Source organism: Phoca vitulina, unplaced genomic scaffold (genome assembly GCF_004348235.1).
Source record: "Phoca vitulina isolate PV1807 unplaced genomic scaffold, GSC_HSeal_1.0 scaffold4, whole genome shotgun sequence".
NCBI lineage: Eukaryota > Metazoa > Chordata > Mammalia > Carnivora > Phocidae > Phoca > Phoca vitulina.
Window position 1 is genome coordinate 52,654,049 of NW_022589707.1, and position 25,969 is coordinate 52,680,017.

A 25,969-nucleotide genomic window follows, 5' to 3' on the forward strand; every position below is an offset into this window, starting at 1 on the left:
ATCTGAGTATGTTCATTGCATCAAGATAAATTGTGTAAGTGTCCAAGTTTAGAATTATTAAATTAATCATGGCATAGCCATTACAAATTATAGGTTAAATTACTGTTTTGTTTTTATTTTTTTACCTTTTTTTTTTAAAGATTTTATTTATTTATTTGACAGAGAGATAGCAAGAAGAGGAACACAAGCAGGGGGAGTGGGAGAGGAAGAAGCAGGCTTCCCGCCAAGCAGGGAGCCCAATGCGGGGCTCGATCCCAGGACCCTGGGATCATGATCTGAGCCAAAGGCAGACACTTAATGACTGAACCACCCAGGCACCCCATTTTTTTACATTTTTTTCACCTTATTTATTGAGATACAATTGACATATACCAATTTTAAGTTTAAAATATGCAACATGTTGATTTAATGCATTTATATATAGCAACGTGAATGAAGAATTTTAATAACTTTTGAGAATATTTATGATGTGGAATTACACTAAGAAAGATTAGCATTAAATTACATGGGCAGTAATACTGTTATTTCATTTTTAGTATATACGCATATATGAAGTATATAAAAAGTGATTATTTCACACAATGAGATAATAGATTATTTTTATTTATTTTTTATTTAAATTCAAGTTAGTAAACCTATAGTGTAGATTATTTTTATTTTCCTAAATTTTTTAAAAGTAGTTCATATTCTTTAACATCAGGAAAACGTGTTCTTTCAAAAGCTCTTTATTTAAAAGAAAATTCTTACTGGTATTTATCCCTAAAGACCTAAGCCAGTACCATCATTAGATAAATTTATTGATATATTTGAGCTGAAGTGAAGGAAGCTTTCATATCATTTAAGAATGTCACTATGGGAATAGTTGAATGGCTTCAAATAAAACTAAAGATCTTATATAAAATTTTGAGTAAGATATTATGATTTTAAAAGAAAAAGAAAAACTAAGTGATGCAATATTTAGAGAAAAGCACAGTGGATATAGTTAGCAACATGTAAGTAAAATAAATTATTTGCTTTAAATCTGCCAACATTACTGTTATTCATATTAACTACTGATTTTGAGTTTTTGTCTGAAGATTAGCTCATTTATAAGTTAGAATTCAATAAGATACATGGAAAAGATTTATATTTAATTTGTACACGTATAACCACATTTCTTTAATCCTAAGAAAGTTCCAGCTTTCTTTTCCTATCTGCATATATAACAGCCAACAGCTCATCTTTCATTTAGAACATCCTCCAGTCTTTAACCTTTACCGTTATTTGACTATTCAATTAATATTCCCAGTCATACATTAGAAATATGTTAAAACTAGAATTAAATGTCTTGAATGAAAGCTTATAACACCACATCATTTTCTGTAGAAGACTTTAATTAATTGAAGACTGAAAATATTAAATGACTATAAGCATTTTTTTTTATACTATCAAAAGTCTCCTGTTTTAGAAATTAGAGGTATAGTTTGAGATAGTGATAATAGTTGTTAGGTATTGGATTCCTATTATACTCCAAACACAAAATTAAGCATAGTACTCAATTATATATCTACTTTGCCACTAATATTATTGTACCAATATAATGTGCCAAGCAATGTGGTCCATTCAAATAGAAAAAAGGTAGAAAAGAAAATTAAACCAGTAATATAAGTATAGTCACTGCTATAATAGGGAAGTACTGGTGACAGAAATATGTACTAGGAACACCAAATCTTGTTGAGGACATTAAGGAAATTAGAAAATACGTGAGATTAAGTTGAGATTTGAAGAATGAGAATGAATTAGGTACACAAACACAGAGAAGGATATTCATATTTTTCCAGGTTTCTGGTAGGACAAGAGGACACACTGAAGAGTCAGAGGCATCTTAGTATGAAATCACAATGGATTTAGCTAATTATTAACCTGAATACTTGGCTTTTGTTCCTATCTGTCCTACTTAACTGTAAACACCATGAGGGCAGGGAATGTATCTGTTTTGTTTCCTCTTGTATTCCCAGGCCTGAACTTGGTTTCTGGCACACAGTGGTAGCCTAATGCTTATCTGTGAAAAAACAAATGGACAACTAGAAAGCCTGAGGACAAACTGCATATCACAAGGAGATATTAATGCTCATCTTTACAAAACCAACCTATTACAGGTGAGGAAACTGATTCAGCTTTTTAAAACAGTGCTCAAACTCACAAAGTGGGTATATAATGAAGTGAGGAAAAGAACCAAAGCTAGTGTGGTTTCCAGTATATATGAAGACTTTTTTTTTTATTTTCTTTCACCCCAGTCTGTTTCCCAGGAAGTATATGACAACTCTTGAAAGAAAAACCATAGGCCTAGTTCTGAAGCACAGAACTAAAGGATCCAGGGAACACTTTATTCCATTCTCTAATCTGTCAACTAAGCTATTCACACATTCTGAGATACGACATCACTGATGAACGCCCAGTTGTGAACACGGAATAACCATTTGATGGCTAATATTCTACCAGTGTCTATATTATTGTTATTAATATTGGCCAAAAACAAAAAGCAAAAAAACAGTGTTCAAAACCCGGCTCAACTCTTGTAACATTAATTAGCAGCTCCTTCTTAGATATCAAATGTAGAATCACTAATCCCTCCACTAACTTTTCTGCTTTTCCCCTAATATACTTTATTTTATTACCTTCTTGCTCATTTCAGTTTAGTTGTATATATTATTATTAAGCCTTTTGTCAATTCCAATCTATTTAACTTCATTATCTTGCTTTACTGACAATATCCATTTCCATCTGTCTATATGTCTATCTATCTATCGAGACTCAGTGTTCCTGGGATAAGACTGAATGATTCCAAATAAGTTAACTGTTTATCAAAAATTTTAACTGCTTTAGAATTTAAAAATCCTACTTAGGACTATCAATCAGCTGAATGAAAGAGAAAGAAAGAAAGAAAGAGAAAGAAAGAATCACATTTCAGACCAACTAGATGAATAAATCTAATCTTCAAAATTAAGTTCTAAACTATGTCTCACCTATTTTTTAACCCTTGGAAGTTCATCTTTGCTAGTTTCATGCAAACTGACATTAATCATATGGGTAAAAGTTTAAATATAGACCTCTAGAAAAACAGTCAAGCAGGCTAGCAGTCTAGTCATCTCCTCTATTACGAACTGTTCAAACTAGGGCAAATACTATAGAAACTTCTGCTTTCTAATGTTTGTCTTATAAAACAAGAAACCTGAAAAGACTACAGTGATTACCACTGTAAGATCCTTGGAAAATCAACCTGAAACCTAACTGCCAGGGATTAGACCTCTATGTAATATCATTAGAAATAAGATAAGAGGGGTGCCTGGGTGGCTCAGTTAGTTAAGCATCCGACTCTTGATTTCGGCTCAGGTCCTGATCTTAGGGTCAAGGGATCGAGCCCCAGGTGGGGCTCTGTGCTGGGCGTGGAGCCTGCTTGAGATTCTCTCTCTCCTTCTCTCTCTGCCCCTCTCTCCCACTCTCCCTCTCTCTCTCTAAACAAAACAAAACAGAACAAAAAAAGAAATGAGATAAAAAGATGACAATCACAACAAAAAACCCAATCCCCCCCCAAAAAACAAACCAAAACTCCTCAAGTACATTAAGTTAACTAATAAAGAATAATGTCTAACAAAAAAAAAAAAAGGAAGGAAGGAAGGAAGAAAGGAAAAATCTGAAATGGTATTTTTATGAGTTATGTGTGTAATTTGAGTGAAAAGTCACAGATAAGACAGTAATAAATTGTAAACTTCAAAACTGGAGGCTGTCCCTATCATTGAAATAGTTCTATAATATTATCCAAACTAATCAACATTAGTAATATAAATCCCTTAATGGGTTTCATTAGGCTTAAAATAGGCCTACCATGTCATAAATGGACAATTTTTTAACTTTATTGAGAAATTGAAAAATTTCACAAAATTTCTATTCAAATTCACAGAATACTGAAATAGACATTTTATTTCTCAGTTTAAAAATTGAAAATCAAATGACATTGATAAACTGTAAGCTCACTACTGGACACTAAACTGGCACTGATTACTTACCAGGGGAAATAACTGTGAACTGAGCTTTGGCTAGCAATTGAAGAGAAAACAATCTGCTTGGGCTCTAATGTAAAAAACTAAACCAGCAATTTCTTTTTCCAAAACTCATCTTATTACCTGGCCTTCTAAGGCAGAAAACCAAATGTAAGTGAATGCTGTGAGGCTTAGCACAAAGTGGGACTGTAGAATGTTGTGTATTATGACAAGAAAATCTGGGAATATTGCAGAAATCAAAATGCTCTTAATGGTGCAATAAAAAAATCTATAAAACACCACACTATAAAAATAAGCTGTCTTACATTAACTGGGCGTAATGATGCCAAATGTAGAACCTTGACAGCCTAGGTGGGTCTCAAAAGAAAAAAAACAAAAAAAACCCTAAAAATAAAAAGATAATTCATTTGAAAGGTAGTCATTTTAACTTGAAGCAAATACACAAATACTTACCTTTCACACGAAGAATTACAGATTGGTTTGTTATTTTTGAAAAAGAAGTTTGCAACCTCCTCTTTGCCTGAGGCTTGTGTGTGTATGTGTGTATGATGTTAGTTCTCCAAGAGGAAGTTGTGTAGACTAGCAGACAGGTAATATAAAAAAAAAATGAGAGTGACAAAATGACAAAAAGACAAAATGAGAGTGAAGAAGCCTCTTTTCCAAGTGAGGGCTTTATTAAAACATTAAATTATCTGTGTACCTGATAGATTTCCTCCTCTAGTCCTTGATAGATTTTTCAATCCTCAGTTGGCATTCCATAGTTGCAAAAGTAGTGTTTGCAAGCAAAATGCATGAAAAGTCTGCAGCAAGCACTAAGCCACCTACATTGTAAAGGTTCCTGGGCCACGTCACTCTTCATAACTACAGAAATGACTAAGTGTTTACCTGGAGCTGGTGTTCTAGTATAAGTGGCAATTGACCTTTGGAATTTCTATCCCTGTTCTGGATGACTTTCTTTGATGCTTGTAAGTTAACAGAAAGTGCCACCATGATTCAGTGGATGTATTTGAACTGGAACACAAGCATAGTACAGCTGGTTTAAGACCAGATTTGGTCAGAGCAAAGAAACATCACATAGTAAAGAAACAAATTAAGTGGGAAAGTAAACTATATTCAGTTAATAAATATGGCGGGTAAGTATTTAATGATGTAGGAAGAGGCACAGTTTCAAATGATCAGTAATCAATAAGGAAAACAAAATTTCTCAATTCAAGGCTAAATACCATTTAGTATTGTGGAAGGGTGAATATGCTTTCATGTGAAACATTCTAAAATAAAGCTAACTATGGAGGGGGAAAATAGTCATAACCACCAAGGCTAATTTCCTTAAAGGACATATGGAATTTCTGAAATAAAAATGAAATACAATAATGTTTTCATTATATTACATTATAAATGAACTTTGTCATTAAGAAAAACAGTTGTCATTACTTCCTAAAGTAAGGCATTTTCCGTTCTCGTTTTTATAATGTCTCTGAAAGAAATACTTCACTCAGGTGTAATAAAAAAAGGGGGGGGAAGGAGGAGGACTTTGAAAATTAGAACTGGAATACATATGGAAATTTATCTACAGTAATTCTAGATAGTTGGGGTAAATAAGTATTTCCTTATTGCCTAGCAGCGTAGCTACAATAACCAGGTTATCTAATAAGATTTTAGGTTTCTCCTTCCAACCATAGTATAATAGACTAATCTTTAGAATTTCCACAAAGTCCTTCTGAAAATAATTTTCTTGGACACTGATCCATTCAGTGCTAGGAACAAAGTCCAAAAGTATACTTAGCCTCATGGATCTTACATAATAATGAAGATTTTACATTAGGTAAAAGATATATACAAACATTTACAAATTCAGTTCATCCCATGGAGCTTCCCAATAAGAAGGAAATAAACAAGGTGATAAAGAGTAATTGATGGATGGCTTTCAGTTTAGGATGAGTGATCAAGGAATGCATCTCAGAGAAAGCTACAACTATTTTGAGGCTGAAGAATAAGGAAAGATTTTTGTGACAACGCAATAAAACTGTGTTTCAAGAAGAGAAGGAAGTTCAAACACAAACTCTAAAGTAGGCAAGCTTTTTTTGTCTTTCTGAGCAAGCAAACTTTGTATGCCTACAATGAAATGAGCAGGGGAAAGCAAGGTATTTCCAGATGAGAGTAGGAGACAGACAATGGCAGGTTATTGGAAGGTTTTCAATAGGGAGCAACATGATCTATTAAATAATAGTTTTAGAATAAAATATAATACAGATGTACACAAATGTCAAAACAAAAAATACACGTAGTGATTTATCACAAAGTGATCACCTGTGTAAATATCGCCCAAAAATAGAACATTGGCAGCACCCAAGAAAATTTCTTAACACCCTGTCTTCAATTGCAATTCTCTGTCCACCATAGGAAACATTATCCTGGCTTGGATTATAAATGCTTTCTTGGTTTTTCCATCTGATTTTAACACCTAAGGATGCATTTCTAAGCAGTGTAATTTGTGTGTTAAAATAGAGTCCTTTAGTATTTATTCTTTTGTATTTGCATTCCTTTACTCAATTTGCCCATTTTGTTGTTTTTGGCTTTAGTTTGTTTGTATTTGTTGCTATACAGTATCACAGAGACTGAGAGAATCAAACAGAATTGCAGTCCTTGTGAGTCTGCTTAATTTTGGTTGACTCTGATTGCTAGCGTACTGCCATTTGGGGTCCCAACCCAAGACATCTAGTTTGGTGGCCCTAAACTCAGTCCCATGAGTCTGACAACTACATTCTTGACTTTATCAGCCATACTTCCTAGAATGAATGAAAGCCCACAGGGCAAAAGTAGTCCACCTCCATAGAGGATCTCCATTCTTAGATAGTGACCCAGTTATTTTTACTCTTATTAACTTTATAAACCTTCAAATAGATGGATATACACATACACATACAGACACATGTATCCATGCATGTGTATGTATAAGTATATGAATATGTATATGCATGTATATAGCGGAGTTTTTTTTTGTAGGGTTGGCTCAAATTACCTAGTTCTTAATACAATACAGAGTGTCTACCTAATTTATATTTTTAAAAGATTACTGACTGCCTGAAGGAGAATGGATTTAAATGGTAAGACTTGAAGACAGGATGTAAATTAGATCAGTATTGTTGTTGTTTTCATAATAGATAAAGATGTCTTTGGGTATGATAGCTGTGAAGAGAAATTTTTTTTTTTCTTCTTTTGGTAGAAATGTCAGGGCTTGCTAATTGTTAGGATATGTAGCATGTGGGAAGTAGAGGAGTTAAGGAGACTGATATCCACAGGAAAATTATGCAGGAATCTCCAGGATCAACTATTCCTATTAGTAGGCATCCTAGTCAAATGAGGTTTTGTTCTTTGTTTTTATTGTTTAACATTTGACTTTAAAATACATTCTCAGGGATGCCTGGGTGGCTCAGTCAGTTAAGCAACTGCCTTCTGTTTAGGTCATGATCCCAGGGTCCTGGGATGGAGTCCCTCATGAGCTTCTTGCTCAGCAGGGAGCCTGCTTCTCCCTCTGCCTGCCACTCCTCCTGCTTGTGTTCTCTCTCCCTCTCTGTCTCTAACTCTCCCTCTCTCTCTCTGACAAATAAATAAATAAAATTTTTTTTTAAAAAGAATTAAAAAAAATAAATTATATTTTCAAATTTTAGGTTTACAAAATACATTTATAAGATGATGCATGTCTTTAAACAACTAAAATGTCAAATACCACAGATAGATAGACTCAAGGAAAAGTACAATCTTGTATTTTAAAACCTTAGCTATTTAAATCATGACAACTGTATACAAATATATTGCAGGCTGTGTGTGCCATATGAAACTCTGATGCCTAATAGTGTAGAAAAGCTAAAATCCAATCAAATCTGCATCCCGTTAAAGAATTTCTTCAAGAAAACCCATCTGGCTCAAAACAAATGTCATCTTTGACTGATAAACCAATGTCTAATGAGTTTCTCTGTTGAATGACTCATTGAATTTAACAATCATTTGCTCTAATTGAAATGAGGTACCTTAAAATTCATTGTTGATGATAGAAATAAGACTGTTAAAAGCTAGGAGGAAACTGAAAAAGAGTAGAGCCATAGAAGAGATATTTTTATGAATGATATGTTTGTTAGAACTGGATTCTGGATGTCTTTAATAAAGTCAGTATGCTTAAGATTAAAATCCAGAATGGCAACTCTTAAAAAAAAAAAAAAAAAAGAACATGTTTCTAAAATAGAAAGGAAATAAGTAAGAGTCTGTTTCTTAGTTTGCTTCTCTCTTTCTCTTTTTTTCCTTTGCTTGTTTGTTTTTTGTTTTTCTTAAATTCCACATATGAGTGAAATCGTATGGTAATTGTCTTTCTCTGACTGACTGATATCACTTAGCATAATACTCTCTACCTCCATCCACTTCATTGCAAATGGCAAGATTTCATTGCTTTTTAAGACTGAGTAATATTCCATTATATAAATATACACATTTATATATACATACATATATATACATACACACACACACACACACACACACACCCCACATCTTCTTGTGGGTGGGCGGATGGGTTAAATAGGTAATGGGGATTAAAGAGGGTATTTGCAATGAGCCCCAGGTGTTGTATGGAAGTATTGAATCACTATATTGCACACCTGAAACTAATACATTGTTAGTATGTTAACTGTATATATGTTAAGTAACTGGAATTTTAAAACTTTTAAAGAATAAATTAATAAAAGAGGAAGGAAATATAAGTTTAAGAGAATATTATAGACTTGACTGAAAGTATTCAGAGATTTATAGAATAACTTCATCAAAAGGGTTTGTAATTATTAATTACTAATAAAAATAAGTGATAATTTTCACACAGACATTTTAAATGTAGAGTAAGTGATAGCCTGGATGATTATAATAGTATCATTGTATATACTAACCCATGAATCATTAGCCATTTAAGAACTGACATAATAATGATTAGTGGAGAAAGAAGTGAAATATAGGAAGAAGGAAGTACACTTGCTGTTACATGGCAACATTTAAAACAATGGTGACATCTAAAATAGGAACAAACATTTGTTGCATTAATTTTGCTAGGAAATATTTATATCACAGAGGATTTCAGATAGTTGGTGGACTTTGGAAATTAGACTAGAGCTATTTAGTGGTTCTTGGTAGATTTCTTTCAGCAATCATAAAAGTACAATTCTACACTCTTCCACCTGTGTTTGGAAGTAGTTGTTATAGTAATATAGTGACCATCTGTCCTATATTATAGAAGACCATGCCATTTTGCAAATGTTTTGTTTCTATAGTTCTAACTATAGGGACTTTTTTTGGTATTTTGTTTTCATTTTGTTTTTCCGTTGGCTGAGTAATCTTCACAGATATAATACAAATAGTAGCTCGATAGACAATACTTCTGGAATGAAGGAGTGGAAAGCATGCCTCATGGGAAAGTGTGAAAAAATATAAGGGAGGTGACAGGCATAAAAGCATCCTTAATATAAAAAGGCTTGGTTAAAGAAGCATTTATTGGGGATGGAATTTTAGTCAAAATGTGAACAATGATAGTGACATATTTATAAGTGAAAGCAAAACATGCTATCCAATAGTTCATTCACTATGATGTCTTCTTAATAAAGAAAATGGCATATTTTATAAGCATATGATCATTCGTGTATTCATTAGATACATGTACAGAACCTCCTGTGTGCCAGGAACTAGTCTACATGCTGAGGAAACAGTGATGGTCAAGAGAAATAATCTTATTTCTCTCATGAAGCTCATTGAGAAAAATGACAACAAAGATATCTGATACCCTTGGACAGATCCCCTCCCTCAACAGCTGGTCATCTTCATTTGGAAAGGTATCTGTAACCTCCCTGATCCAGAGGTTAGGTGGCTCTTCCTGGTTAAACTCTTGAATTCCAATAAGAACCTTTGAAACCTATGCTAAAGTTCTCACTTTGTGATCGCCTGTCTGATTCTCTCAATAAACTGGTGAAAGCTAGTTCTGGGTCTTATTCAATACTATATTCCCACAGCCATTCCATAATAGATTTTCCATAATCTTTGACTGACTGAATTAACAGACAGCCGCCAAAGCACTTCCCAAGTGGCAATAAAACATATTACCTGTTTTCGAAGAAATTGTATAAAAAGAAAAGAAAAATAAACAACATTTATTTGGTAAATCAAAATAAATGCATGTTGGTACAATGAAGCAGTATTTTTATTATCTCTTATAATTCTTTTTTTTAAATTTTTTATTGTTATGTTAATCACCATACATTACATCATTAGTTTTTGATGTAGTGTCCCATGATTCATTGTTTGTGCATAACACCCAGTGCTCCATGCAGAACGTGCCCTCTTTAATACCCATCACCAGGCTAACCGATCCTCCCAACCCGCTCCCCTCTAGAACCCTCAGTTTGTTTTTCAGAGTCCATCGTCTCTCATGGTTCGTCTCCCCCTCTGATTACCCCCCCTTCATTCTTCCCCTCCTATCTTCTTCTTCTTCTTTTTTTTCTAAACATATATTGCATTATTTGTTTCAGAGGTACAGATCTGTGATTCAACAGTCTTCACAATTCACAGCGCTCACCATAGCACATACCCTCCCCAATGTCTATCACCCAGCCACCCTATCCCTCCCACCCCACCTCCCACTCCAGCGACCCTCAGTTTGTTTCCTGAGATTAAGAATTCCTCATATCAGTGAGGTCATATGATACATGTCTTTCTCTGATTGACTTATTTCGCTCAGCATAACACCCTCCAGTTCCATCCACGTCGTTGCAAATGGCAAGATCTCATTCCTTTTGATGGCTGCATAATATTCCATTGTATATATATACCACCTCTTCTTTATCCATTCATCTGTTGATGGACATCTTGGCTCTTTCCACAGTTTGGCTATTGTGGACATTGCTGCTATAAACATCGGGGTGCACATACCCCTTCGGATCCCTACATTTGTATCTTTGGGGTAAATACCTGGTAGTGCAATTGCTGGATCATATGGTAGCTCTATTTTCAACTTTTTGAGGAACCTCCATACTGTTTTCCAGAGTGGTTGCACCAGCTTGCATTGCCACCAACAGTATAGGAGGGTTCCCCTTTCTCTGCATCCCCACCAAAATCTGTCATTTCCTGACTTGTTAATTTTAGCCATTCTGACTGGTGTGAGGTGGTATCTCATTGAGATACCTCTGGATCAGGGAGGTTACAGATACCTTTCAAATCTCTGGATCAGGAAGGTTGCTGCCTGTGTTCTCCTTTAGGATTGTGATGGACTCCTGTTTCACATTGAGGTCTCTCAACCATTTTGAGTCTGTTTTTGTGTGTGGTGTAAGGAAATGGTCCAGTTTCAATCTTCTGCATGTGGCTGTCCAATTTTCCCAACACCATTTGTTGAAGAGACTGTCTTTTTTCCATTGGACATTCTTTCCTGCTTTGTCAAAGATTAGGTAACCATAGAGTTGAGGGTCCATTTCTGGGCTCTCTATTCTGTTCCATTGATCTATGTGTCTGTTTTTGTGCCAGTACCATACTGTCTTGATGATGACAGCTTTGTAATAGAGCTGGAAGTCCGGAATTGTGATGCCACCAGCTTTGCTTTGCTTTTTCAACATTCCTCTGGCTATTCAGGATCTTTTCTGGTTCCATACAAATTGTAGGATTATTTGTTCCATTTCTTTGAAAAAAGTGGATGGTATTTTGATGGGGATTGCACTGTATGTGTAGATTGCTCTAGGTAGCATTGACGTCTTCACAATATTTGTTCTTCCAATCCATGAGCATGGAACGTTTTTCCATTTCTTTGGTCTTCCTCAATTTGTTTCATGAGTATTTTACAGTTTTCTGAGTACAGATCCTTTGCCTCTTTGGTTAGATTTATTCTTAGGTATATTATGGTTTTGGGTGCAACTGTAAATGGGATCGACTCCTTAATTTCTCTTTCTTCTGTCTTGTCGTTGGTGTATAGGAATGCCACTGATTTCTGTGCATTGATTTTATATCCTGCCACTTTACTGAATTCCTGTATGAGTTCTAGCAGTTTTGGGGTGGAGTCTTTTGGGTTTTCCACATAAAGTATCATATCATCTGCAAAGAGTGAGAGTTTGACTTCTTCTTTGCCAATTTGGATGCCTTTTATTTTTTTGTTGTCTGATTGCTGTGGCTAGGACTTCTAATACTATGTTGAATAGCAGTGGTGATAGTGGACATCCCTGCCGCGTTCCTGACCTTAAGGGGAAAGCTCTCAGTTTTTTTCCCATTGAGAATGATATTTGCTGTAGGTTTTTCATAATGGCTTTTATGATATTGAGGTATGTACCCTCTATCCCTATATTCTTCAGAGTTTTGATCAAGAAAGGATGCTGTACTTTGTCAAATGCTTTTTCTGCACCTACTGAGAAGATCATATGATTCTTGTTCTTTCTTTTGTTAATGTATTGTATCACATTGATTGATTTGTGGATGTTGAACCAACCTTTTAGCCCAGGGATAAATCCCACTTGGTCGTGGTGAATAATCCTTTTAATGTACTGTTGGATCCTATTGGCTAGTATTTTGGTGAGAATTTTTGCATCCATGTTCATCAAGGTTATTGGTCTGTAATTCTCCTTTTTGATGGGGTCTTTGTCTGGTTTGGGGATCAAGGTAATGGTGGCTTCATATAACGAGTTTGGAAGTTTTCCTTCCATTTCTATTTTTTGGAACAGTTTCAGAAAAATAGGTATTAATTCTTCCTTAAATGTTTGGTAGAATTCCACTGGGAAGCCATCTGGCCCTGGGCTCTTGTTTGTTGGGAGACTTGATGACTGCTTCAATTTCCTTGGTGTTTATAGGTCTGTTCAGGTTTTCTATTTCTTCCTGGTTCAGTTTCGGTAGTTGATACTTCTCTAGGAATGCATCCATTTCTTCCAGGTTATCTAATTTGCTGGCATAGAGTTGCTCATAATATGTTCTTATAATTGTTTGTATTTCTTTGGTGTTGGTTGTGATCTCTCCTCTTTCATTCATGATTTTGTTGATTTGGGTCCTTTCTCTTTTCTTTTTGATAAGTCTGGCCAGGGGTTTATCAATGTTGTTAATTCTTTCAAAGAACCAGCTCCTAGTTTCGTTGATCTGTTCTACTGTTCTTTTGGTTTCTATTTCATTGATTTCTGCACTGATCTTTATTATTTCTCTTCTGCTGCTGGGTTTAGGCTTTATTTGCTGTTCTTTCTCCAGCTCCTTTAGGTGTAGGGTTAGGTTGTGTATTTGAGACCTTTCTTGTTTCTTGAGAAAGGCTTGTATTGCTATATACTTTCCTCTTAGGACTGCCTTTGCTGCATCCCAAAGATTTTGAACAGTTGTGTTTTCATTTTCATTGGTTTCCATGAATTCTTTTAATTCTTCTTTAATTTCTTGGTTGACCCATTCATTCTTTAGTAGGATGCTCTTTAGCCTCCATGTATTTGAGTTCTTTCCGACTTTCCTCTTGTGATTGAGTTCTAGTTTCAAAGCAGTGTGGTCTGAAAATAGGCAGGGAATGATCTCAATCTTTTGGTACTGGTTGAGACCTGATTTGTGACCTAGGATATGATCTATTCTGGAGAATGTTCCATGGGCACTAGAGAAGAATGTGTATTCTGTTGCTTTGGGATGGAATGTTCTGAATATGTCTGTGAAGTCCATTTGGTCCAGTGTGTCATTTAAAGTCTTTATTTCCTTGTTGATCTTTTCTTAGATGATCTGTCCAATTCAGTGAGGGGGGTGTTAAAGTCCCCCACTATTTTTGTATTGTTGTCAATGTGTTTCTTTGCTTTTGTTATTAATTGCCTTATATAATTGGCTGCTCCCATGTTAGGGGCATAGATATTTACAATTGTTAGATCTTCTTGTTGGATAGACCCTTTAAGTAGGATATAGTGTCCTTCCTCATCTCTTATTACAGTCTTTGGTTTAAAATCTAATTTGTCTGATATAAGGATTGCCACCCTAGCTTTCTTTTGGTGTCCATTAGCATGGTAAATGGTTTTCCACCCCCTCACCTTCAATCTGGGGGTGTCTTTGGGTCTAAAATGAGTCTCTTGCAGACCGCATATCGATGCGTCTTGTTTTTTTATCCAGTCTGATAGCCTGTGTCTTTTGATTGGGGCATTTAGCCCATTTATGTTCAGGGTAACTATTGAAAGACAAGAATTTAGTGCCATTGTATTGCCTGTAAGGTGACTGTTACTGTATATTGTCTGTGTTCCTTGCTGGTCTATGTTGCTTTTAGGCTCTCTCTTTGCTTAGAGGACCCCTTTCAATATTTCTTGTAGGGTTGGTTTCGTGTTTGCAAATTCCTTTAGGTTTTGTTTGTCCTGGAAGCTTTTTATCTCTCCTTCTATTTTCAATGACAGCCTAGCTGGATATAGTATTCTTGGCTGCATATTTTTCTCGTTTAGTGGTCTAAATATATCATGCCAGTCCTTTCTGGCCTGCCAGGTCTCTGTGGATAGGTCTGTTGCCAATCTAATGTTTCTCCCATTGTAGGTTACATATCTCTTCTCCCAAGCTGCTTTCAGGATTTTCTCTTTGTCTCTGAGACTCATAAGTTTTACTATTAGATGTCGGGGTGTTGACCTATTTTTATTGATTTTCAGGGGGGGTTCTCTGTGCCTCCTGGATTTTGATGCCTGTTTCCTTCCCCGAATTAGGGAAGCTCTCTGCTATAATGTGCTCCAATATACCTTCTGCCCCCCTCTCTCTTTCTTCTTCTTCTGGGATCCCAATTTATTCTAATGTTGTTTCATCTTATAGTATCACTTATCTCTCGAATTCTGCCTTCATTATCCAGTAGTTGTTTATCTCTCTTTTTCTCAGCTTCTTTATTTTCCATCATTTGGTCTTCTATATTGCTAATTCTCACTTCTGCCTCATTTTTCCTAGCAGTTAGCGCCCCCATTTTTGATTGCGCCTCATTAATAGCCTTTTTGATTTCGACTTGGTTAGATTTTAGTTCTTTTACTTCTCCAGAAAGGGTTTCTCTAATAACTTCCATGCTTTTTTCAAGCCCAGCTAGTATCTTTGAAGTGATGATTCTGAACTCTTGATCCAACATTGTACTAATGTCTGTATTGAGTAGGCCACTACCTCTTGTTCTTTTTGTTGAGGTGATTTTTTCCCTCTTGTCACTTTGTCCAGAGGAGAATAGATGAATAGGAGAACAAAATGCTAACAGGATAACAACGTCCCCAGAAAATATACTCTAAACAAATCAGAAAAGACCTAAAGAAAGGGAAAGAAAAAAAAAAGAAAAAGAAAATGGTGCATAGATCAGTGCTACACACTAGATTTTGGGTGTATTTTGGTTTGTTAGAAGAAAGTGCCTCCCAAAATTTTAAAGAAAGAAAAACTTATATATGTACAAAAATAAGGGTTGATATGATGAAGGGAATATGACTGTAAAGATGAAAATTATAAAAAATTTTGTCAACTGAGTTGATAAGAAGTTTGAAAAAAGAAAGAAGAGGATTTAAAAAAAAAAAGAAAAAAAATGGAGAGAATGTGATCAGGCAGGAGACTAGAACAAAGCCATACACTAGGGATTTAGGGTATATTTTGATCTGTTAGAAGAAACTGTATCTCAAAATTTTAAAGAGAGAACAACTTATATATATATATATGCCAAAAATAAGGGTAACTACTATGAAGGGATAGAACATGACTCTAAAAATGAAAAATAAAAAATTTTTTTTAAAAAAGGGATTGATAAGATGTTGGTTGAAAAAGGGAAAAAGAAAAATTAAAAAAAAAAAAGACAGTTAAAAATAATTAACTTTGGAAGACTAAAGAATCATGGTAAGAAAGCCATGGATTCTATGTGGAGTATTCCCCTAGTGCTGGAGTTGTGCCGTTCTCATTGACTGGTAAACTTGGTCTTGGCTGGCTGTTCTTGCTGATCTTCTGGGGGAGGGGCCTGTCGCCGTGGTTCCCAAATGTCTTTGCCAGAGGCGGAATTACCCCACCCTTGCCGGTCCGGGCTAAGTAATCTGCTCGGGTTTGCTCTCGGGAGCTTTTGTTCCCTGCAAGCCTTTGGTACAGCTTTGGAGGACGAGAGTGAAAATGGCAGCCTCCCAATCTCCATCCCAGAGGAACCGAAAACTTGGGGCCCCACTCCTCAGTGAGCCCCCAGAGAAAAGCAGTCAGTCACTCCCGTCTCCCCGGTCTCCGGCCACACTCCGTGCTCACCCAGCCTGTGACCAAGCATTTCTATCTCTGGCACCTGACCCCCTGTGGAGTCTCCAAACCCAGCAGATCCCTGCGGTGTGCTCCCGCGCTGCTCCTCCCGGGGGAGGAAGGGGAGTCTCCCTGGATCTGCCGCTTGTTGGGTCCCTGCTGGAGGCGCAGTGGCCCAACTGTGCCACGATCTCGGTTTATGGCAACCCCAAGCTGAGAGCCCGCGCCTCGGCTCTGTCTCTGCAGCCGGCTTCCCCGCTCCAATACCTGGGAGCTCTGCTGCACTCAGGCACCCCCGGTCTTTCTGTGACCCCGAGGGTCCTGAGACCACACGGTCCTGCGAGGGTTCCACCCCCTGCTTAGCCACCGGAGCGACGTCCCTCAGCGGAGCTGACTTCTCAAAGTTCCGATTTTGTGCTCCGCGGCTCTATCACTTGCCAGAAGCGGCCGACGGAGGCCCCCTCCCCCGCCGTCTATCCTCCCGAATATCGCCTCAGATTCACTTCTCTGCACGTTCTACCTTCCAGAAAGTGGTCGCTTTTCTGTTCAGAGAGTTGTTGCTATTCTTTTCCTCGATCTCCTGTTGAGTTCATAGGTGTTCAGAATGGTTTGATCCCTATCCAGCTGAATTCCTGAGACCACATGAAATCCAGTCTCCTACTCCTCTGCCATCTTGCTCCGCCCCCATCCCTTATAATTCTTAGCTGAATGTCCTTACCTCTTATACTTTCTCATTTGCAATATTCCAACATTTCCAACTTCATTAGACACAATATGGCACTCTTCATATCACAGTGTCTGTCACTGGGCCACCAGGGTCTGCATGCTTGATGATGTTGAGAATATTGATAAGCTATCTTCAACTCTCCAAGGAATGTTTAGGAGTATAGTAAACAGAATACCACACTCCACCCCCTCTACCCAAGATTTACACATCCTAATCTTCAGAATCTATGAATATGTCCTTACATAACAAGGAAGAATTATGGTTATAGATGGAATTAAGGTTGCTAATCAACTGATTTTAAAGAGATTATCTTGGGTTATCTGAGTGGGCCCAATGTAATTCCAAGTGTCCTTATAATTGGAATTAGGAAGTAGAAGAGAGAAAATCAGAGAGATGATAGCCTGAGAAAGTTTGGCCCAACATTGCTGGCTTTGAAGGGGGCCCGAGCCAGGCACTGCAGATGGTGTCTAGAAACTGGAAAAGGCATGGAATAGATTCTCCCTTAGGGCCTCCAGAAAGGAACTCAGCCTGCCAACCCTTTGATTTTAGTTCAGTGAGACCCATTTTGGACTTTTGCCCTCCAGAACTGAAAGATAAAAAAGTTGTGTTGTTTTAAGTCACTAAGTCTCAGCTAAATTATTGCTGAAACAAATTGTTTTAGCGATAGAAAACTGATAAAGGGGAAGAGAGAAAACCAACCAGACTGTACAGAGTCATGGAGGAAAGTTGTAAAGACTCCACAAGAACAGCATAAGGACTTTGATATTTATTCAAAGGGCAGTAGGAAGCCATGGGAGGTTTTAAACTGGAGAGTTTTTAAAAGTAATCTCAGTCTGCTCTGTGGAGGATGGATTAGAAGCATGCTAGGAGGATATCACCTAGAAGAAGTATACAGATAGAAAAAAGAAGGGAGCCCAGGAAGAGGTGAGGAATAGACACAGAAAAATTACTGGAAGGCCAAACCATATGTTACCATCAGCTATTTTGGGTGGTGACATGACAGATAATTTATGTGTTCTCATTTTCATTCTTTCTTTTTATTCCACACGTTTCTTTGTTGAGCACATTTTACATAGTAATATTTTTAAAAATAACAATAAGTGGCCCTACCACATAGAGAATAAATCAGCCACAGGTATAAGATATCAGTTCCTATTCTGTGAATAAAGAAGACATTGGGTGACCGAAGATGGAATGAAACGCAGAAACCATGGGGAGATTTCACAGTTTTACCTGTTTGCCTTCATCTTGGCAGGTAAAAATAGAAGTTGGGCACTGAGATATTTTTATCATGCACCTGCAAATTCAGGTAAACTGTTTTTTCTTGACATGATTTCTGAGGGGTTTTCTTATTTTTATGTGAGCGAATTTATACAAGAAGCCTTATTTCCAGACTATACAATAATTACCATTTTGCTAAGCATAATGTATTAAACTATAATGTACATACTCAACATATAGCAATATCTCTAGTAAAATATAAAGAAAATTATTTTTAAACATATATTTAAAGGACATGTCAATAGGTATCCAATGAAGGTTTTTTTTGTTTGTTTGTTTGTTTTGTTTTTTCTTTTTGTTTTTCTCTTTCTCATCATAAGAATAATTTATATACAATTATTTAAGTTTTCTAAGTGTCTGCTTTGGCCATCCAGAAAGCCCAGAACACTGGATGACTCATTTTTGATCAGGTGTTTTGTATCTTGTAAAAATGGCCTAATGTGAAATGAGAAGTGGTCAAAGCTCTGTGTATTTATCTTGTTCTTTCTTTAATGAAGCAGTAGCCAGCGTCAAAGCCAGCACCTCTGAGAAACCTGATTTCAAAACCAGAAGCCTCTCATTTCAGAGAGATTAGATGGCTTTCTTGAGATGGCAACACTATTCATCCATAAATAAGACTACTCAGGACCTGAATTAGAATGAGCTGTTTAATAAAATGTACTCTCACCTGCTGGTTTGAGGATTGATACTCCCAAAGAGGGAATGGTATAGATCTGTCTAAAAATTCGTTTCCTATTTAGGGGTCCCAAAATGCTGCTGAAGTATGCCTTTTATTTTGTGACAATTTATATATAAAAAACAAAAAAACAAAAAAACAAAAAAACAAAAACAACAAAAAAAGCAGATAACCAGGTTTGAATTGTAGTCAATCCAAGATATGAATATGAGCAAATAGAGTTCAGCTGACACAGAACGGGAGTATTGCTGCGACACTTTTCACAGCTTGAATACACATAAATGCTGAGAGAAAGGCAGCCTGACCACATTCCTCCTTTTGAGTCAGTGCTGACGGTGCAGCGCCATTTTGGGAGGGAAGACCCAGCAGGGGAGAGAAAAGACAACATAAATGAATCATGTCATATCCACCATAGATGAAAATGCAGTGAATGAGAACTTCTCACAGACAAGCACTCTTGAATTTAAACGCTATAATTAATAGCTTCCAAAAAGATATTCACAATTATTTCTTTAAAACAAAAAAATACTAGACCAACATACTTTTCAGAAACAGAACAAATAAATTTCCACCGCCTTCTGTAGCACTGATAAACATAACATTCAAACTTCAAAAGTGAGCACTTGTCCCTCAGAGATTATGCCTCTTTTGTGAAGAAATTGAAAAGGAGGTAAATAGTAGATGCTACTAACAATATCCAGAAGTTACTCTATCTGAAACTCCTGAGATTAGCTCTTGCCTTTCTATGCCAATGTTTTCTTTGTTGTCTAAAATGACATTATGGTCTGCTGCTTAGAAAAGCAAAATGTTTAGGGCAACAAGATCTTTGTTGCCTACTTATAGGGTTTGTGATTTTTACTAGTAATGGCAGAATTTTCTGCTTACATTGAATAATTCACCTGGATGTATTCCTGCTATTTACTATTTCAAAATCCATAAACATTTTCTGAGAATAAAATTTTTAAATTGGAACTTTTATCTGGGCCCCATAAAGTGATTACACTAAAATATTTTCTCATAAAAACAAAAATGTCCGAGAAAGAGTTTCAGGCTTCCATTAGGCTTAGTTCTTCAGGTCCCCAAAACTATGGATTCCTTATAAAACTGATTGGAGAATTCACTCTGAGGAAGATTCAAGATTCCTGAACCAAACTAAATATGGGATTAACAAGGAAAGAGCCAAAATCTGAGAATGTACATTTTAGGACATACATTTCACTTCTAGCTCATGGCTATTTGAGACATAAATTCTTTTCTATACCTGGGCCAGTAATAAGGAAATTTCACAAGTTAGGAAATTGCTTAATGTTCCATTGCCCTATGTCTAACAATGAACAGCATTTGTCTACTTTTAGATAACATGGTATTCTAGCACTTCTTCCCCGACACTTTAGGGCTGTTACAATGAATCTGGTTTCTGTGGTCATTTTGCTTGGTCAGGAGGTCACAATCCATCCAAGTGCCTCCTAATCCAACATTCTCTACTTCAGTCCAAAATAGAAGGCAGTTCCTCTCTGTTACCCTTGGAATTATGTTCCCTCATGTTATCTATGGTAAACTGGATTATTGTTCGTAAAGACTTTCTCCTGATGGGAGAAAGGATTATATTTCTTCATTTAACCTACTGACCTCCAGTGTGCCATGAAGACTCTCTTTGCCCAGAAGTGGTTGGCATCTCCTTGGGGCAGAACATACACAAAGTATGTGTAGTTGGTGTGTCCCTTTTTCCCCTTGTGAAAAGAACTAGCAGTGTTCCAGATAGATTGAAGAAAATATGTAGCCAACTTACAGCTCATCTCAGATATGTGCATGAAGGAAAAATAGAACTTTTTGATTGTAAGCCTCCAAGACATTGGGTTTTTTGTCAAACAGAAATAGCCCGGCCTTTCTTGACTGATAGAACATTCATCTCACCTTTTATAGGTTTTCTGAGGCCAGAAGTAAAGTCTGAGGAGTCACCCTTATACTAGGTGTTCAAATTGCAGATTAGTGTGTGGGGTTCATTTTCATGTCTTTCACAGAGGAATAAGATATTTAATTTTCACTCTTATATTTTCCAAAACTCTTTCCTGGAATGCAACACATTGAAAATCTGAGGCTGCTTGGAATAAGACATACAGCTTTTTACCCAGACCCTTTATTGGGCTTTGAGGTTAGGCCAGGGCCTCCCTGTGTGTGCCTGTGAGCATGAGCAAGGAGGTAGTTCCAAATCATCCACACAGGTAGTTCGGTGTTGGTTGTGGTTTATGCCAGATTTATGAAAGTGCTAAATACATTTTGGATATAGCATTTGATTTTGTACATTTTTTGAGTGTCACTTATTGAGTTTGTAGTTCAGGTTAACCATACATACATAAAGGACAGAAAAATACAGCTGTGTTTTCCTTCACAATAATCATATCAGGTAAGCAAAATCTCATTGTCTCTCCGTAAGGCATTTGCTTAGAAGAAACTAAAGATCTGTTTTTCTAACCACACTACCATTACAGAATTACTTTCATTGGGTTTTTCTTAGCCATTTTCGTATTTATTTTTGCTCATTTTATTTTCAAAGTATAGTATTAGACATAGGAAGGGATATTTTTTAAAGCTAAAACTAAGACAGTGATTTTAATTAATGGTGTTCTCTTTCTTTGTTATGGCATATTACTGTGACTTAGAAATTTGTAAGTGATTACTCTTTCAAATCACTTATAACAAAAATATTTATTGATTTGATGCGTTATTTGCCCATATCTATCATCATCAAAATGGCATGAAGTGTTTAATTTTTAAACAGGATTTTAGTGTCATATGTAATATAAATGTATACTTATACAAAATATTTTTGTTCAAAAACTGCCTCTGTTTGTGAAATGTACTTAAGTATATTTGCTTCAGTTTTTAAGGCAGTTGCTTTTATTGATAAATCTTGACTGTATTTCCCTAAGTCGAGTCAAGGATTATTGTATTTGTCCCATTACTAGTGTTCCTTTTGTTCCATTCTGAAAAAAAAAATATTAAAAATTAGGTATTGTTTTCAAGCCTGAATCTCTGTTGCAGCATTTCAAAACAATTTCCAAAATGCCTACAATAAATATTGAGTTTAGTATTAAATTAATCAATTGCCTTCAAATCTATAGTCATTTTAAAAGTCTGATTCTATAATAAACAATGTGACTGTGACTTGGGATAATTAGGAGAAATCTGTTCTTAGATTCTGAAGAACTATGCCAAAGAACAGCATGCGACAAACAGTATTCCAGAACTCTGTCGTTGTTCCATCTTTTGGTATCACTGTATGTGCTAAGGGCTAAGGTTTGGCTGAGGCCCAGCCCATGTGGATGCTAACGCAGTCCTTGCATTCAGGGGCAACAGTGCATATGGGTGTAGGCTGTTCTTTCTGGTAGCAGAACCAGACTGACCTACCATAACACATCAAGAAACCTCCTGTGTGGATGCGTCTGTCTGTGGGGAGGTTTCCAGCTGGTGTATTTGCTATACATTTGGATGCTCTCATGTAAACAATGAAAACATTGAGGGACTTGCCCATAGAGTCTAACAACCAAAGGCTGACTTTCGCTGCTCTATAAGGACAAAATGATGAAGGTAAAGAGAGTAGAAAGAAGGGTGTGAATAAGGTAGATGCAGAAAAGGAAAACATAGAAAAGCAGGAAAAAAGTGTCAAGGAAGAAAACAGGAGAGGATAATGGTTAAAAGTGCAGAGGACACTTTATTCCTGGGAATATATCATTGGTCAAAGGTAAATAATAGCAATTATCAATTAGGCCTAACTACTAAAATATATACTTCTAATCAATAGCTGAGTGAGTTCTTTTCAAATTAGGAATTTGAATTTGTATATGAACTCATAAAATGTACCGTAAGAGTGGCACTAAAATTTAAAAACCATGCAATAGAAGTAGGTAAAAAACAACAATAGGTAAATAAATATTAGTTCAACAGATTTTCACTGTACATCTACTGAATACCAACCATGGTGACAGGCATTTAGAACAACTTAGAGGTTCCTATAGATTTTCCATTGAAAATTTCCATTAAAAATGTAAGTAAAGGTGGCATCACAAACCCTACTTCGTTGGGTTCAATCTAACCTTAACAGATGAGAAATCCTGAAATGTGGAACTCAAGAAACCATTAAAACATCTAAAAATAACAGGTGCCAACATAGTCTTAAAACCTATACTTTCCCTTTTTTATTTTGTTAGACATATTTGACATAACATGCTCAAATCCTACCTTTTATTCTATGACATATTTGAATTTCGGAGTCTGTAGATTCTGAGCAATGCATTCTACCATAATAAGAAGTTAATAAAATCTGTTTTTATATACTCTTTTCCAAATGGCTTATTTCATTCATCATATTTTTTTTTATTTCAATTCAAGTTAGTTAACATATAAATATAGTGTATTAGTAGTTCTGGGCTAGAATTTGGTGATTTATCAGTTGCATATAACACCCATTGCTCATTATATCAAGTGCCCTCCTTAATGCCCATCACCCAGTTACCCCATGCCCCCCACCTCCCCTCCAGCAACCCTTAGGTTGTTTCCTAGAGTTGATAGTCTCTTATGGTTTGCCTCCCTCTCTCTGTTTTTATCTTATTTTTCCTTCCCTTCCCCTATGTTCATCTGTTTTGTTTCTTAAATTCCACATATGAATGAAATCATATGGTATTTGTCTTTCTCTGACTGACTTTTTTTTACCTAGCATAATACTCTCTAGTTCTATCCACGTTGTTGTAAATGGCAAGATTTCATTCTTTTTGATGGCTGAGTAATATTCCCGTGTGTGTGTGTGTGTGTGTGTGTGTGTGTGTGTGTGCACACCACTTCTTCTTTAGCCATTCATCTGTTGGACATCTGGGTTCTTTCCATGTTTTAGCTTTTGTGGACATTGCTGCTATAAACATTGGGGTGTATGTACCCCTTCGAATCACTAGTTTTGTATCCTCTGGATAAATACCTAGTAGTGCAATTTCTGGGTCAAAGAATAGTTCTATTTTTAACTTTTTGAGGAACTTTCATACTGTTTTCCAGAGCGGCTGCCCCAGTTTGTATTCCCACCAACAGTGTAAGAGGGTACCCCTTTCTTTGCATCCTCGCCAACATCTGTTTTTTCCTGAGTTATTAATTTTAGTCATTCTGACTAATGTGAGGGGGTATCTCATTGTGGTTTTGATTTGTATTTCTCTGATGATGAGTGATGTTGAACATTTTTTCATGTGTCTGATAGCCATTTAAAGGTCTTCTTTGGAGAAATGTCTGTTCATGTCTTCTGCCCATTTTTTGACTATTTTTTATTTTGGGGATGTTGAGTTTAATAAGTTCTTTATAGATTTTGGATACTAGTCCTTTATCTGATTTGTCATTTGCAAATATCTTCTCCCATTCCATAAGTTGCCTGTTAGTTTTGTTGTTTCCTTTGCTGTGCAAAAGCTTTTTATCCTGTTAAATCCCAATAGTTCATTTTTGTTATTCACCATAATTATTTTGAGATTCATTGATATCGCAGCATGCATCAGTAGTATATTTTATTGGTGTATGCTAATTCCAATGTATGGACATACCAAAGTTTATTTATCCATTCACTTGTTTGCTTTTTAAAATTTTTTTTAAATTTGAATAAAGTTGACACACAGTGTTACATTAGTTTCAGGTATACAACTTAGTGATTTGACAAATTTATTTATTATACTGTTCATCACAAGTGAAGCTACCATCTGTCCAGTTACAACGCTATTACATCATTGACTGTATTCCTTATTCTGTGCCTATTATTCTCATGACTTATTCATTCCATAACTGGAAGCCTGTATTTCCCATTTCCCTTCACCTGTTTTATTCAACCCCCCACCTTCTCCCCTCTGTCAACCACCAGTTTGTTTTCTACATAGGTCTGATTCTGGTTTTTTTTTGTTTATTTATTTTCTCTAGATTCACATATGAGTGAAATCATATGGTATTTGTCTTTCCCAGTCTGACTTAGTTCACTTAGCATGATACCCTCTAAGTCCACCCATGTTGTCTCAAATTTTATGATTTAATCCTTTCATGTGGCTGCATAATATTCCTCTGTGTGTGTGTGTGTGTGTGTGTGTGTGTGTGTACACACCACATTTTCCTTATTCATTTGTCTACTGATGGACACAGGTTGCTTCCGTATTTTGACTATTGTAAATAGTGCTGCAATAAACAGGGGTGCATATATCTTTTTGAATTAGCGTTTTCATTTATTTGGGTAAATACCCAGTAGTGGAATTACTGGATCATATGATATTTCTATTCTTTATTTTTTTAGGCACTTGCATACTGCTTTTCACAGTGGCTATACCAATTTGTGTTCCCACAAACAGCACATGAGGGTTCCTTTTTCTCCACATTCTCACCAACACTTATTTCTTATCATTTTGATTTTAGCCATTTTAGCTGATGTAAGGTGACATCTCATTGCAGTTTTGATTTGCATTTCCCTGCTGATGAGTGATGTTGAGCATATTTTCATGTGTCTGTTAGCCATCAGTATGTCTTCTTTGGAAAAATGTCTATTTAGGTCCTCTGCTCATTTTTGGATCTGACTGGGGTTTTTTTGGTGTTGAGTTTTATAGGTTCTTTATATATTTTGGATATTAGCCCTTTATCAGATATGTCATTTGCAAATACCTTCTCCCATTCAGTAGGTTGTCCTTTTGTTTTGCTGGTGGTTTCCTTTGCTGTGCAACAGCTTTTTATTTTGGTATAGTCCCAATAGTTTATTTTTGCTTTTGTTTTCCTTGCCTCAGGAGACATGTCTTTAAAAAATGTTGCTATAGCCAATGTCAGAGAAATTACTGCTTGTGCTCTCTTCTGGGATTTTTATGCTTTCAGGTCTCACTTTTAGGTCCTTAATCCATTTTGAGCTTGCTTGCTTGCTTGCTTGCTTTCTCTCTTTTTTTCTCGCTTTTTTCTTTCTTTCTTTCTTTCTTTCTTTCTTTCTTTCTTTCTTTCTTTTTCTTTCTTTCTTTCTTTCTTATTTTGGTATAGGGTTAG

At 36.1% G+C, this 25,969-nt stretch overlaps 1 protein-coding gene across 12 annotated transcripts in view; it reads left to right on the top strand.

Moving 5' to 3' along the window:
- The window catches only part of DGKB (diacylglycerol kinase beta), a 794,581-nt gene that overhangs the window by 628,319 nt on the left and 140,293 nt on the right, over nt 1-25,969 (top strand). The window contains exon 24 of one of the 12 annotated variants that reach the window (XM_032402016.1): nt 1,998-3,302. The exons of the other annotated variants lie outside the window; for them this stretch is intronic. Within the exon in view, the coding sequence (XP_032257907.1) occupies nt 1,998-2,029 (32 nt within the window). The 3' untranslated portion in view covers nt 2,030-3,302. Of the gene's footprint in view, nt 1-1,997; nt 3,303-25,969 lie in introns of those variants that run through there. 12 annotated transcript variants of the gene reach the window in all.